Here is a 16,347-nt window from a genome sequence, read left to right as displayed (position 1 = left end):
ATCTTTGTATAAGGGTTGTCATCAATTACCAAAAAGGGGGAGATTGAAAGCTCTAGTTTGGTTTTGGTAAATTGATGAAACCCTAAGTGCTAACCTTGTTCATCAAGTGATCATGAGATAGGTAGCACACTTCAAGTAGAGAAGCAAATGAAGATCATAACATGACAATGGTGATAGCATGGAGATGATCAAGGGCTTAAACTTGAAGAGAAGAAAGAGAAAAACAAAAAGCTCAAGGCAAAGGTATAACTTGTAGGAGCTATTTTGTTTTGGTGATCAAGACACTTAGAGAGTGTGATCACATTTAGGTTTGATAGCCGTACTATTAAGAGGGGTGAAACTCGTATCGGAATGCGGTTATCAAAGTGCCACTAGATGCTCTAACTCATTGCATATGCATTTAGGATCTAGTGGAGTGCTAACACCCTTGATAATATTTGTGAAAATATGCTAACACATGTGCACAAGCTCGGCGGGATTCGGCGCTTTTGGGAAAATGAAATGCCTATTTTCTATTGAGCCGGATGCAAATTCTTGGTGGTTGGCACATTGGAGCAAGGGTGGAGAAGATAGAAGTGAGAACAGAGCTGATGCCAGCGTCGGTCCAGTGACCGGACGCTGAATCCAGAAGCACCGGACACTGACTGCCTGCGTTCGGTCGCGTTGACTGTCGGTACAGTGGCTAGGGTTTACCACCGGACGCTGGCTGTGTCCGGTCGAGGTGGACCGGACGCGTCCGGTCGAGGAAAACCAGGTTTCGACCCTTACTGTACTCGACCGGACGCTGAGGTTCCAGCGTCTGGTCAGTTTTAACCGGACGCGTCCGGTCGAGGTCGGTACCTTACTGGAAACGACCGGACGCTGGGGGTTCAGCGTCCGGTCAGTTGAAGCTGCTGCGTCCGGTCAGCGTCATAGCCGTTGGAATCTGACGAACAGCGTTTGAAGGCAATGACACGTGGCGTCCATCGGGCGACCGGACGCTGAGGGTCAGCGTCCGGTCAGTATGACCAGAGCGTCCGATCAGAGCGCGTTTTGCCCAGTGAAGGGGTATAACGGCTCTATTTGATGGGGGCTCTATTTATAGCCCCATGGCTGGCTCAAGGGAAAACTCTTGCACATTTTCATTGACATAGCAACCTTGTGAGCCTAGCTAAAGGACTCCCACTCATCTACATCATTGACTCATCATCATAGTGAGATTGGGAGTGATCCAAGTGCATTGCTTGAGTGATTGCATCTAGAGGCACTTAGTGATCGTGTTTCGCTGCGGATTTCGCTTGTTACTCTTGGTGGTTGCCGCCACCTAGATGGCTTGGAGCAGCAAGGATCGTTGAGTGGAGGAGGTGATTGTCTCCGACTCCGATCGTGGTGATTGTGAGGGGTTCTTGACCTTTCCCCAGTGGAGCGCCAAAAGGTACTCTAGTAAATTGCTTGTGGCTTGTGTGATCCTCATCTTGTGTTGGCTGTGCGGCACCCTATTGAGGGTTTGGCGAGTGATGCCAATCAGCGCGTGAACCTCCAAGTGAGTGAATTGCCACAACGAGGACTAGCTTGCCGGCAAGCAAGTGAACCTCGGTAAAAATCATTGTGTTCATCATTTGATTCCGAGGTGATTGGTCATCATTGTTATTCATCTTCGTGATTGATTGGTTCATTCATCTACACGGCGGTATAATCCTCTTGATCACTCTCTTTACTTTACCTCAAACTAGTTGACAAGCTCTTTAGTGTAGCTAGTTGTGAGAGCTTGCATGCTTGGTTGGTGTGGCTCTTTAGTTAGCCTTTGAGAGCACACTAATATAGGGTAGTGTCATTGCTCTTGTGTGAATTGACACTATCTAAACTAGAATTGTGGTAGGTGGCTTGCATTTTTTAGTAGGCTAGCGCAACACTCGCTTCGCCTCATAATTGTCTAACCATTTGGTTAAGTGTTGTTGTAGAAATTTTTAGAGAGAATTATTTATTTGGCACTGAAACAAATCAGTGTTTCGTATTTGGCACTCGAAAATTTGAACTTTCTTATCTGGCATCAAGTTGAAATTTCCTTTCGTAAATGGCACTGCCGTCCATTTAGGACAGTAACGGTGTCAAATGACTGGTAAAAAGACATAAATATCCTCGTTTGCAGTAGAAATCCACGATGCCAAATAGGGAAGTTCGTATTTTCGTATGGACATATTGTCGGAGCTCTTGCGCAGTTCCGCGCCAGATTCAGCAGCTCGAAGCGTACGATTCTCTCTTGTTTCGTTTTGTTTCCATTTCTTTTGCTGTTTCTTCATCGTGTCCGGCCGTCGTTGTCGTCGTGATGGTTGACGGAGAGGAATGTAATGGTGCGTGTTCGCCGGTGACTGCAGGATGTTCAAGGAGTGCCCGCACCCCGACGAGAACCAGCACGCCGCGCTCAGCCGGGAGCTCGGCCTGGAGCCGCACCAGATCAAGTTCTGGTTCCAGAAACGCCGCACCCAGATGAAGGTAAAGTGTCCCAGTTCCTTTTTTTTCTTCTTCCATTCACGAGTTCGCCGTGTTTCATCTCAACCTTCTGTCGGCTTGTTTTCCACGGGTTCTTGATGGATGACGACGCTCCTGTGTGCTTGTGCGAGTTGCAGGCGCAGCACGAGCGCGCGGACAACTGCTTCCTCCGCGCGGAGAACGACAAGATCCGGTGCGAGAACATCACCATGCGCGAGGCGCTCAAGAATGTCGTCTGCCCCAACTGCGGCGGCCCACCCGTCGCCGAGGACTACTTCGACGAGCAGAAGCTACGCGTGGAGAACGCCCGCCTGAAAGAAGAGGTAAATCATGAGTTGACCAACCACGCGCTGTTTCCGGCGACGTCCTCGCCGGTCTGTCCGTCCCCGTGTATTTCTGTACTGTACGTCTGTCTCTGAATGATGCCTGCCTGCCGACCTGCAGCTGGACCGGGTGTCGAGCATGACGTCCAAGTACCTCGGCCGGCCGTTCACGCAGATGCCGCCGGTGCCGACCATGTCCGTGTCGTCGCTGGACCTGTCCATGGGCGGGATGCTCGGGCAACAGGGCCCCCTCGTTGGGCCATCGCTGGACCTGGACCTCCTCAGCGGCTGCTCGTCCGGGATGCCGTACCAGATGCCGGCGCCCGTGATGGAAATGGAGCGCCCCATGATGGTGGACATGGCGACGCGCGCCATGGACGAGCTTATCCGGCTCGCCCAGGCCAGCGACCAAATCTGGGTCAAGGGCATGCCCGGGGACGCCAAGGAGGTGCTCAACGTCGCCACCTACGACAGCCTCTTCGCCAAGCCCGGCGGCACGTTTCGCCCGCCGGACATGAACGTCGAGGGGTCTAGGGACTCGGGCCTCGTGTTCATGAGCGCCGTCGCGCTCATCGACGTCTTCATGGACACGGTACACTTGCACATTCCTTCCTTTCCCTTCGTCTTCCAGCGCCTCGCGCCCATGGCGATGGCTGATCGATGTCGTTGTTGTTGTTGCAGAACAAGTGGATGGAGTTCTTCCCCAGCATCGTGTCCAAGGCGCAGACCGTCGATGTTCTCGTGAACGGCTTGGGCGGGAGGAGCGACTCCTTGATCATGGTAATGCCGTCGAATCTCTGCATTGGAAACAATGCTGTGCCTTCTCGTCGTGTGAATATGTGATCACTGGAAGGAAAACTAATGGCTGGCGCCGTGTCGTCGCGCAGATGTACGAGGAGCTGCACATCATGACGCCGGTCGTCCCGACTCGCGAGCTGAGCTTCCTCCGCTACTGCAAGCAGATCGAGCAGGGGCTATGGGCCGTCGCCGACATCTCCATGGACAGGCAGCGCGACGCCCACTACGGCATGCCGTCCCGCTCCCGTCGCATGCCGTCGGGGTGCCTCATCGCCGACATGTCAAATGGCTACTCCAAGGTGATCGACGCGACGCGACGCGAGCAGCTCATGCCCCTGTGCAGGCTGTGCTCCACGTGCACGTGCATTGCTGTGTGCTAGTGCTACACTACAATGGTTGGTGCCCCTGGCCTGGCCTGACCTGACACACGTTCATGTCATGTGTGCCACAGCGCCGCCACCTCGGGAGAGAGAGAGGGTGAGGGAGAGAGGAAGGGGAGGCGATGGGAGCAACTGCGACGGCAACGGCGGCTGCATGGGCGGCGTGGAGGTTGGTAGAGGTGTAGCGGCGTGGGAGTCTTCTGTGTACAGGGGTATATCGGACACACGAAAAAAAACTGACATGGTCAAACAGTCAACTAATAGATTGATCTATGAAAGTGGACGGCAGTGCCATTTACGAAAGGAAATTTCAACTTGATGTCAGATAAGAAAGTTCATATTTTTTAGTGCCAAATACGAAACACTGATTTGTTTCAATGCCAAATAAATAATTCTCTCAAATTTTTATTAGGCTATTCACCCCCCCTCTAGCCATTAGGACCTTTCACACGTGTTCGACGATAGGGCGCCGTGGCAGCCATGCAGCAGAGCGCGCGCTTCATTGCCGCCGCGCGTCTGAGCTCCGCGCCACGCGCCGCCCTGCTCCCTGCACCTCCAAATGTGGATGCCCGAGCTGCCCTGGCATCCCGCACTCGCTTCCTCTGGCCTCCCTCGCTCTCCCAGCGCGCTCGCTCGCCCTGCTGCCGCGCGGCTGCTCGCCATGGCCATGGCCGCCATTGCCAAGTGACAGAGCTCCTCCCAACCACCGCCTTGCCCCTCTGCTGCGCCATGCCTTGCTGCCACTCCACCCGCCGCTCCCTTCTCCTTTCCCACCTCACGCAGAGCCTCCTGGCCGCCGGTGTCGCCTGCTCTGTTCGCCACCGCCGCCGAGCTTGCAGCGCCACTGTGCCCCCTCGCCTCTGCGCTCCACCGCTCCCCGCTGACAGTGGCACATCCTTGCGCAGCTCACGCCGCGCCTCTGGACCTCCTTGACCGGCGCCATTGGCCGCTGTTGCTCCCCGCCGTCGGAGCAGCTGCCGTCGCCGCCGCGGCTACTGTGGCCGCGCCACCACAGGCCGCGTTGGGCCAAGCTGAGCAGCCCAACGTGTGCGCGCGGGACCCCTGGTCCTCCCCGCAACTCCACCGCCACCGTCGACGACCACAGCCGGCCGGAGCCGCGAGCCGGCCGCTCCTCTGCTCCACCGTCGGGAGGAAGGAGAAGGTGGACCATGCGCAGAAATAGAAGTTTCTCCAAGGGGTTAAGTGAATAGACAGTGACTCTTGTGAATAGTGCCAGAAAGGATTCATTTGTTCATATTTAATATATGTTTTCTGCAGGGACCCCAGTGCAAGATTTAGATTCCTTTTCTTTTGATTTTTGGCAGATTTGAATGCTCCACTTTGAAAATTCGTAGTAATTTGTAGAAAAATCGTAAAATAGTAAATGAGGACTTTTTGGAATCCTTGTGAAATTATCTATGCACTAGATCTATAATAGGGCATGTTTTAGTTTCAATATTTTGCTGTAAAAACAGATCTATGCAGCTAGGTTCCTGTTACTTGTCATGTCTTGTCTTTTTCATAACTGCAGTTTTTATGCTCAAATAAATGTGAAATTTTTGTGGAGTGATACTAAGGTGATTGTTGTTTTCTGGTAAAAATTTCAGGAGTTTAGGATTTATAGTTTAAGAGTTATAAAAATAACAAATGCCCTGTATTGCTTTGCTTCTACTCTGAACAGTTCTGCATGTTTGAATTAATTGGCTCAGTTAAGTTATGAATCATGACTTGGTAAAAATACATGAGTTGTGGTAATTTTCTTAAGCTTTCCAAAAAGTTAAATATCATGATTTTTTGGTAAGTAGATCTTGAGTTATACTTGCTTAAATCTCTGTGGCTGTTTCTGCCCAAAACCAGAGAGGGTTTTCCTTGTTCTTATTGTGGGGCCTTCTTAGTAGTAGAATTAGCTTTAGGTGTTTACAACAAAGTTGTTTATAATTTGCTAAGCTTTCTAAAAAGTCTAGAACCACATTTATTGGACATGTATAACTCCATTTATAGCTGTTTAAAGTGGCATGTCAGTTTCTGTCTATGTTTTGGACAGAGATGCAATTATTGCATTAGTTGACCCTTCTAACTGTAAAATCATCTTAATATGAGAATAACAAAGTTGTAGATAATTCATTTATCTAGCTTCTATTAAAATTTGGTGGTATTTGGCCTTGTGGTTTGTGAGTTATGCCTGTTTAAAGTTGGGTTTCAGAAATGGCTGCTTTCTGTCAATTGTGGACCAGTTTCTGTAAATGGGTATAATTGACTTAGTTAACTTAAGAATCATGCTAAGAGGATTAAAGATGAATTGTAGAAAATTCCATAAGCTTTCCAGATTGTCTTATTGCATGTCTTTTGGATTAGTACAACTCCTGTTATGAGTAAAATTAGCTGCTGCTGTTTGCAGCCTTGACTCTATGATTGCCGTGAATAACTGGTTTGTCTTGAATGCTTATGTGATGCATCTTGTGTTACCATTCATCACATTCATACACATGCATCTTGCATCTCATCTAGGTGCGCTAGATGAACCACGTGAAGAACATGATGTTGGAGCCGAACCCGAAGACGATGTATGGAGGATCTATCCCGAAGATGGAAGGACTAAGCAAGTGCTAGGACCGGAGATGTCACCATGATGGTGCAAGCTAACGGAACTGACTTGTGTCGGATCCTAGGCAAGCCCCGGAGCATTCTAAGTCTCCTACTTTATAAAAGCAATTCTTTCTATATATGAGTTATATATTGTTGCATTAAGTTGTAGGAGTTGATTGAAACCGTTGATGCATTTATTAATATCCTTGCCTACCTTATTACCTTATTACCCTGTTAGGTCGGGATCGAATAACTGCTTAGCCTTGCTTAGACCGGTAGCAATCGGTGATATCCGGTCACCTACATTATAGGTGGTTACTAGAAGAGTTTAGCTATGGAAAGAATGATATCCTGGAATTAACCATGTGTGATGGATAATTGAAGATCGGACGGAAAAAAAGTTGGAGGCAACCAGACAGGGTTCTGGGGTGCTGTTAGTTTCCGTCAGTGTCGATTAAAGACCGACCGTTGCTCGTCCCTCTTGTCATGTTGAACGCATGCCTTACATTTAGCTGGCCGAAGAAAGTACCATTCGACCGCGAAGCTGGGAGATTATTCAGGCCGAGTAGATTGCCCGCAGCGCACTGTACCGAAGCAGGTGTGGTAGGACACGGGGGCGCGATGATAAGACCAAAGGGCAGTCGGTCGGCCCCCGGGTACATGTGGTTCCTGGCAAACTCGAGATTCCTAGATAGTTTACTCGGTGACCGATACCTCACTTTAGCGGGTGAGTGAGGTTTGTGTAAGGAATAAATCACCAGCTGGTTAGGAATCGATTCAAATCGCCATCGCTCCTGGATAGTGAGCACTTGACTCGAGTTACGGCATCGTAGTAATTATTATGGAACAAGGATGGTTATCGGGATGATATGGGATATGCTAAATCTAAGTTGGTAACTGGATGTTATTGGTTAATCAAGTGATTGCTATAGTACAGGTGCTTACCTAGATGGATAGGTCATAATAAAGATGATGCAAAGTACTTAAAATGGTTTCTTCATGATAGCTTATGCTTTTCGCAAACGAGTCAGCTAGCCCACTAAAGAAAGCCTTGCATAATCCTTGGTGTCGCTTTATTTTGGTTTAAGACGGGTAAGTCTGGCTGAGTACATTCGAGTACTCAGGGTTTATCCCACCTTGTTACAGGTGATGTTCTCGACCTGTTGATGATGGTGGCTAACCGCCGGTGGGCTCGGTGATTCTATACTTACTTCTCATCTATATGCTTTTGTCGGATGATGTCACTTATGCTAGCCATATATTTGGAACTTATATTAACGTATTCATTTGAAAGCTTTGTTGTTTTCACTAAATGGTTTTGAAGCCCAAACTTGTACTATTATTGTGAACCCATTTGTAATATTATTTCCGCTGTAACCCTATGTATGTGATGTGTATTTGCTTAATCACGCGATCTTGGTTGTGATGTTGATTTACCAAGGTCTTTCGGGACACTCGGCGGACTACCGGGTTTATATGAGTGAAAGTATGGGTGTGTCAACGTGTTAGCGGGGACAACCGTACTTGATCTTGTATAAATTGGGCGGTTCTGTCACAATCAACTATGATAAATCTATGACGTTCGAATTCAACAACCAGAACACCAAGCTGCCATTTTGTGACGGTTTATAGGAACCACGCTGAGGTGGCAACTAAGACTATCTCCAACATCCGCGACCCAAAATACAAGACACATTCGTCCTTTGGGTAGCGCTACAGTCAAAGGGTTCAATACCTATTTTTGGTATTCTCCAACAACAAGACCCAAAGGACAACCCTTTCTACAAATGGGTCTCCAGGAGAGAGGGTACTCAGATTTGGGTTATGCCTCTCCTGGCACCTAAAATGGGTCTTCCATATAGGTACTCTGTTAAAGGCTATAGGCATTGTGTTGGAGACCCATTTTGGATTTGGGTTCCACAATGGGTCTCCTGTTGGAGACAACCTAACAAAGGCTAACCACCACCTCCTCCAATACATATGTACTATTTTGCTTCACTATGACTTTATGAGAAAGTTGCTTATAGAAAACGTGAGTTTCATATTTTCCAAAACTTGGCAGAACAATTCACCATGCATGGTGATTAGTATGCGCTTCTACCACAAGAAAATTGCAAATAATTTTTCCTCTACATATTGGACAAACAATTTAAAGTAGTGTTTGTACACTTTCACAGTAACCAAATACAATGGACAATAATATACCCTTAATACATGATGGCATCGAATGAAATAGTGGATCTATATATCATTAAAAAAGTGGCATAAGCTGTCACAAGTAGACAGAGACAATGAAGAAGTAATGTGGAAAATGAAAAATAAATAGGATTGAAGTGTACCTTCAAACAGTAGACAGCAATATGTGGACCTTCAGAAACCTAAGAAACAATATAAGATTTATTAGAAAGCTGAAAACTATTAGAGTAAATAGAGAACTATCTTTAGATGAAGGAGAAATACAAAAAAAAAGTACATAGATCACAAAAAACAAGACAATTTCAAACAAGTCAAAGTAGAAAAGTTTTAAGAGTTATACGATAGGAAAGAGAGGAGAAAGATGCACAAAATAGAAAGAAGGATCCAACCATTGCTTTGCAAGTCAAAAGGAAAGAAGGGAGGTAACAGTGAAGAGAGAACACATCTTCTCAACTTCAATGAGCAAAGAACAAAGAATAATACAAGAAAACAAAGAACTCTATCTACAAGAAAGATAAATAGAAACCTCAAATTGACAACAGGAACAATAAGAAAATTGCTTGATTATGGAAAACATGAATTCAATTTCCCAAATCTAACTTATTGGAAGAACAAATCGAAATAGTGATTAGTATGTATTTCAACCAAAAGAGAATTGTAAACTTTTTCCTCTGTAATATTAGACAAGCACTTTAAAGTAGAGTCTAAATATATGCTTTCACATAAACAAAACTCAATGCAAAACATCTACTTTTGTACTTGATGTCATCAAATGAAACAGTGGATATATATAGCCCACACCCAACCCTCACAAAAAAAATGAAACATCGAATATATAGCATTTTGTGTCTACGGTGTAAAACTACTTGAACACCCTCACTTCTAGAATAGTATGGAAGGTCAACTAAAAACTCGAAGATAGAAACCATACAGTATCAACTACCAACTACCATTACGACAATCGGTGACACCTATCAATTAAACAAAGCTATAGAATCCCAAAAACATTAAACACCTAAAAGACAACATCCGACAAAAAAACATTAAACACCCAAGAGACAACATCCGGCAAAGGGTACAGATATGACAAGCGAAGGAATCAATCATTTTCCTATTAAAAATCCGACCTCCAGAGGTAAACAAATAAATGACCAACGAACTTCGCCCGCGGAGACTACCCTTGCATCAATCCTTAGATATACTACGGGTGATCTACGCCGTCCAAATCCAACGGTCGGAACACCTATCAGCCATACTGGGATGCCCTACAGGAATGCATGGTCTATAGGGGGAATCACTACTCGAAACCGGCACTTTGTCGAGTGTCTGCGGCACTCGGCAAAGCACGAAATACACTTTGCCGAGTGCCGCACTCGGCAAAGGCTTTGCCGAGTGCCGCACTCGGCAAAGGCTTTGCCGAGTGCCGCACTCGGCAAAGGGCACTCGGCAAAGAATTAATCGGCAAAGAAGCCTTTGCGAGTGCTTTTTGTCGGGCACTCGGCAAAGCCTTTGTCGAGTGCCGGAAAAGCACTCGGCAAAGATTTACACTCGGCAAAATAAAAATGCGAAAAAAACCCAAAAATAATAGCAAAAAAAAAATTTCGGGGAAGGCCGCCACCGGCCAACGCCCGTCCGTCCAGCGCCACTGGCCATCGAAGTCACTGCATTTTTTGGGCAAAATTCGCGACTAATGCGGCCGGTGGGATTCGAGCTCACGACCTCTCCCTCGCGTGCCAGCTGCTCTACCACTGCACTACACTGTCACTTGTGTCTAAATTCCGTTATCTATCCTCATATATTATACTAAACCGAGAGAAAATTGCTTGTTTGAGGCCCTAAACGAATTCAAATCAAAAAATGGTCAACTATAAAGTTCCATAACTTTTCGAGATCTACGATTGTCATTTAGGAAGTTTTTCCATCCGAAGTCGTTTGAAAAATTCGAATTTTAAATTTGAGAGATTCAAACGTAGTTTTGCATGATAAGATGATTTCAAATCAAAAGGTTGTCAACTACATAGTTTCATAACTTTTTGAGATCTACAACTTTCGTTTAGGAAGTTTTTCCATCCGAGGTCTTTTGAAAAATTCAAATTTTAAAATTTTCAAATTCAAACGCCGTTTTTGCATGACAAGATGATTTCAAATCAAAATGTTGCCAACTACAAAATTTCATAACTTCTCAAGATCTACAAAGTTTATTTTGGTCATTTGTTCATCCGACATAGTGGTAGTAACATTATTCACAAATCTTATATATCCCTCTTCTACTTTTATGAAACTAATATGAGACATGAGAGAGATGTAGATTTTATGAACAACGTTATTGTCGTTTTATCAAAAGAAGAAATGACCAAAATAAACTTTGTAGATCTTGAGAAGTTATGCAACTTTGTAGTTGAAAAGTTTTTCATTTGAATTCATTTCGGGCTTCAAAAATTGCTTTGAAAAAAATAATTTGCCGAGGGCAAAAAAAATGCACACGGCAAAATGTCTCTTTGCCAAGTGCAAAAAAAAGGCACTCAGCAAAGACACATTTTGCCGAGTGCCAAAAAAATGGCACTCGGTAAAATGCCTCTTTGCCGAGTGCCAAAAAAAGGCACTCGGCAAAAACGTATTTTGCCGAGTGCCAAAAAAATGGCACTCAGCAAAATACATCTTTACCGAGTGCCAGAAAAAAGGCACTCGGTAAAGACGCATTTTGCCGAGTGCCGAAAAATGGCACTCGGCAAAGATGTATTTTTGCCGAGTGCCAAAAAAAAAAAACACTCGGCAAAGCCATCTTTGCCGAGTGCCGAAAAAAACACTCGGCAAAGCCGTCTTTGCTGAGTGTCCGATAAAATACACTCGGCAAAGCTTCCGGCACTCGGTAAAGTGCCGGTTTCCGGTAGTGAATGCTGGGGTAACAGCTATAAAAATCCATCCACCATCTCTGAAACAATTTAGATCATGCTGGGTTAGTATGAGAGCAGGGACCGGATCAGATCCATGATCCTCATGCACATGGATATATACACAAGTTAGATCATGCTTCAGTCAGTTGTACGGATCACGACCAGAGCGTCGCTGCCAGGAGTGTTAAACCCCAAGAATTCACGTTTAGCTAGCTAGGCTCAACCGGATCTGAGGCCGAAGATGAGGCCCCATCCCACATGTCCCTGGCTCCGCCCCTATCTGCCATAGTGGGATGCACGTACTCTGGCGTACTGGGATAGCCTCTATAGGAAGCATGCAAGGGTAACAGCTGTAAAAAGCCATCCGCCATCTCCGAAACAAAGGTAGTACGAGAACAGGAACAGGATCAGATCCATGATCCTCATACACACGGATACACATGCTTCAATCAGTTGTGCGGATGACGACGAGCGTCTCTGCCCGGAGTGTTAAACCCCAAGAATTCACGTCTAGCTAGCTAGGCTAAACCGGATCGGAGGCCGATCGATCTCGGGTGATGAATCATGTCGAACAAGAAACGAAAATTCCTAGCGCGGCAAACAAATAAATCCACACGGACAGACTTGCCGGAGGGATAGCGCGTGCAAAGGTCAGGCGTCGTTAACGAGGCCAGATCGCGAGCAATCTAAGCGGGCTAGGTCTCTTTTGCTTACCAGCAAAGCGGTGCGTGTCAAAGTTCGATCGGCTTGCTCTCGACTCCACTTTCCACTCTCTAGTGACCAGTCTCCACTCCACGCGAGCGGCTGGGGCAAGGATCGGTGTTAGCGAGAGGGACGACGACGAAACCAACGCCGCGCGCGGTTGGGATGGACGAGGCGGCGCGTTCCACGGCAGCGCCGGCAAGTAGAAGGATCGCCCGCGGCGGATGTCTAGGCGTCTAGCTGGAGTCGATGTCATCTCGAGGACGACAGCCGAAATGAGTTGGTCATATCGATCTCAAGCTATATAAAAATCGAATCTAGATAGCTAGGCTCAACCGGATCGGAGGCCGATCTCGATCGGGCGCATCATATCGAACTAGAAACGAAAATTCTCAGCGCCGCAAACAAATCCATGGACCCAGACTTGGCCGAGGAAGAAATGAAGAATAGCCGCGTGCAATCCAGGACGTCGTGTACGAGGCGAGAACGCGAGCGATCTAGGCGGGTTAGGGACTTAGGGCTCTTGCTTACCAGCGAAGCGGAGCGTCCAAGTTCGGCTTGTTCTTGACTCCACGAAAACGGCTGGACCGTTGGAGCAAGGAGATGGCGAGAGGGACGACGACGAATTCGACGCCGCGCGGTTGGGCCAGACGAGGCGGAGGCGTGTTCCACGGCGCCAGCAAGGAGAGGGATCCCTGGCGGCGGAGGTCTGGCTGCAGTCGTGTCGCTGTCGTCTCGAGGGCGACGGCCGAAATGAGTTGGTCGCTGTCGACAGCCTCGACGACGGTTTTCACCTGCCAGATAACATATTTAATTCGGACCCGGCGGGGGGCATATTTCGGCCGCTTCCTATGACAAAAAGACAGCTAGGGCTGCGTGTGTGAAAAAGGCACAACGGCCAGAAAATGGTGAGCTCGCCACCAACCGCAAGTCATAACTCATAAGCGCGGGATTTCTGAAATAGGCAAATGTTTAGAGCGAGAGCGGCATTCTCAAATTTCTAGGGAAAAAGCAAAAAAAGGCAGAAAAATTCCAGCCATGGTGTGAGCGCGATTAAGACCTGCTGTGTAGTTAGTTTCGTTGTGTGACACAGTCTGGGAACCTAGGACCTCCAGCAATATTGCTTAAAACAGAGTCCCTACTTTTCTATTTGAGTAGCCATCTATTTTGATACTTTTTTTTTTGTTTCCTCTAGCAGCACTACCTAAAACAGACCCCAAAATCTATCCCAGTAGAGAATGACAAGAGGAACCCACATGTCATCCTCTTGCTCCTCTCATCACCATTGAAAAACTCAGCTGGCCTACAACAAAGGGCGCCTCTAGGGAAGCGGACGGCGGGGTTCTGAGGAAGGGCCGGCGGGATAGCAGGGCTAAGGGGAAAGTGCGCATCCAGGAAGGGCCGGCGGGACGGCGGGGCGCTCCCTGCAGTTTCACATGGGAAGCGCGACCAGCCGGCAGTGAGCAATGGCGTCGGCGGGGTGCTCCCCTGCGGGCTCGTGCCCATCTCCTTGCAACAGGCCGACAATGACACAATGCCAGTGGGAGGAGGCGTGACCAACCAACGGAGAGGAGGTACGCGCTCGAGGAGGCATCAACCCGCTTGCCGGCCTTGGTGACGCCAGCTGTGGGAGCGACGGATCCAGCGTTAGGGAGGGAGGCGCCGCACGCGCGGTATCATGGAGACAAGAAACTGTCGAAGAAAAATCCTGCACATTGTAGAATGTCCTCGGCACAGCACTGCTGCAAGAAGAAACCTGCAGGTGTTCGCTTGACCTCGATGCCGAAGAATCGAAGTTCACCAAGATCCTTCATGGCAAACTGAGCTCGGAGACACTCGATGATGCGTTGTAGGAGAGCCATGCTAGAGCCGATGAGCACCATGTCATCCATGTATAGAAGAAGGTAGGCGACGTCGTGACCACGTCGAAGGACGAACAACGACGATTCGGAGCGCGTCGGTTGGAAACCGATGCTGATTACGAACTTGGCGAAACGATCGAACTTGCCTGTGGTGCTTGTCGCAGTCCATAGAGAGACTTTTCAAGAAGACGTACTGCACCCAGTCATGAAAGGTTGACAAAGCCAGTGGGTTGTTGACAAAGAACGTGTTCTTGTTGATTGCCGTGAAGAAAGGCACTGGAAACATCGAGGTATCACGTCGGACATTGCTGGGACACAGCGATAGTGAGCACAATGCGGATGGTGGCCGATTTGATGACCAGCGTGAGCGTCTCACCGAAATCCACACCAGCACATTGCGTGAAGCCGCAAACAACCCATCAGGCCTTGTAGCAATCGAGAGAGCCGTCTGAATTGAGTTTGTGCGTGAAGACCCACTTCCCGGAGATAATGTGGGCACTGGGCGGTCGATCGACCAAACGCCACCTCACGTTGCATAACAGCATACCATTTGGGGTCGCAAAGAGCAACGTGAACTGATGTTGGCAAAGGAGAAACTGGCCGCCTGGAGATGAAGCGACAGGCGTGGAAGCTGTTGCGAGTGCATAGCGAGGATTAGGCTTGAAGATGCCAGCCGTGAACGGGTGAACATGGGATGTGCACCCACTTAAGGGAAAAAAGCATGTGGCGCTGGTGAACTGGTCGTCACTGACACTGAAGGTACGGTGACCATGTTCCCTGGACTTTCAGTGGAAGGAGAGGGTAATGGTGGGACTGGAGGCGGGGTTGGCAATGTGTCAGTCGAGGGTGATCTCGAACTGCCAAAAACAGCATCCGGTGGTAGTGGATTTGGTGGGGGTGCTTGCTGTATGACCATGACATCTATTGTCGGATTAGGAATAGTAGCCTGAGAAGATGTAGGCTAGATGTCGTGGAAGGGGAATTTGCTCTTATCAAAGACAACATGTCTAGATGTGATGACCCACCAGGTGTCGAGATCAAAGCAACGATAGTCGCGATAGACTGGAGGATAGCCTATAGGAAAACGCATGTTGCTGTGCACTAAGTTTGTTTGGAGCAGTGGCGGCTTGATTTGGGAAACAAATTAAAGGCAACCAAAGACCTAAAGATGATCGTAGCTGGGTGGGGCACCAAGCAGAAGCTAAAATAGGGTTTGCTTGCCACTAGCCTGACATGTACGGTGATTGAGGAGGTGTGTAGTTGTGTTCAGAGCCTCCACCCAGAACATCGGTGGCATGCTGGCGTGAAGAAGTAAGCTATGAACGCAGTCATTGAGCGTCCGAATAATACGCTCAACCTTCCCATTTGAGATGAAGTGTAGGTACAAGAGAGCCGAAAAGCGACGCCATGGGCAGCAAGATGCGTGCGCAAGGCATGGTTAACAAACTCTTTGTCATTATCGGACTAAAAAGATATCAGAGGGAGCTGAAACTGGGTGCCGACAAAAGCATGAAAAGACAATAAACAAGCAAGAACATCTGATTTGCAGCATAAAGGAAATGTCCACACATAGTGAGTGAGATCATCAACCAACACAAGATAGTACTTAAACCTAGAACAGCTAACTACTAGAGAGGTCCAAACATCATCATGAATAATCTGAAAGGGAACATAACTGACAGATTTCGAAGTCGAAAAGGGGAGTCTAACATGTTTCCCGCGTTGACAGGCCTGGCAAACATGGGACAAAGACTTAGAGCTGTTGAATGCTAGATGATGAAGTGTTTATTAATGCAGAGAACAACGCCCATGTCCCAACCGCTGGTGCCACAGATCGACAGTAGGCGCGGCGGCAACAAGAGCCTCCAGCGAAGAAGACGCCAGAGGGTACAAGTCGCTAGTACTATTACGTCGGAGGAGCACCGCTCGAGTCAGAAGATCCTTGATAGAAAAACCGAAGGGGTCAAACTCAACAGTCACACTGTTGTCACGAGTGAGTGAACGAACAGAAAAAAGATTCTTAACTAGAGAGGGAGACACAAGTATGTTGTTAAGAAGAAGGGGTGATTGTTAAGTGGCAAATGATGTGGAGGCTCAGTGTGTAACAGGCAGCAGGGCACCATTGCAAAAAGTAATC

General features: G+C 47.7%; 1 protein-coding gene across 1 annotated transcript; it reads left to right on the top strand.

Moving 5' to 3' along the window:
• The first annotated feature begins 2,134 nt into the window (after nucleotides 1–2,134).
• Nucleotides 2,135–4,097, top strand: LOC136463048 (homeobox-leucine zipper protein ROC8-like). The gene is made up of 6 exons (XM_066462091.1): nucleotides 2,135–2,226; nucleotides 2,355–2,472; nucleotides 2,607–2,792; nucleotides 2,914–3,384; nucleotides 3,474–3,572; nucleotides 3,680–4,097. The coding sequence occupies exons 1-6, from the start codon at nucleotides 2,141–2,143 to the stop codon at nucleotides 3,968–3,970; spliced, it is 1,251 nt and encodes a 416-aa protein (XP_066318188.1). The 5' UTR covers nucleotides 2,135–2,140; the 3' UTR covers nucleotides 3,971–4,097.
• The last annotated feature ends 12,250 nt before the right edge of the window (nucleotides 4,098–16,347 follow it).

The sequence above is a fragment of the Miscanthus floridulus genome, chromosome 7, assembly GCF_019320115.1.
Source record: "Miscanthus floridulus cultivar M001 chromosome 7, ASM1932011v1, whole genome shotgun sequence".
Lineage (NCBI taxonomy): Eukaryota > Viridiplantae > Streptophyta > Magnoliopsida > Poales > Poaceae > Miscanthus > Miscanthus floridulus.
The sequence above is the reverse complement of the archived record's forward strand: the minus strand, read 5'-3'. Positions and strand labels throughout refer to the sequence as shown.

Bases quoted from the DNA above. Each gene is read 5' to 3' on its own strand.
- LOC136463048 (XM_066462091.1), top strand. From the start codon at position 2,141: ATGCCAAATAGGGAAGTTCGTATTTTCGTATGGACATATTGTCGGAGC. The intron at 3,385-3,473 runs GTACACTTGCAC...TTGTTGTTGCAG, and splicing joins TCGACGTCTTCATGGACACG to AACAAGTGGATGGAGTTCTT. The intron at 3,573-3,679 runs GTAATGCCGTCG...GTCGTCGCGCAG, and splicing joins GGAGCGACTCCTTGATCATG to ATGTACGAGGAGCTGCACAT.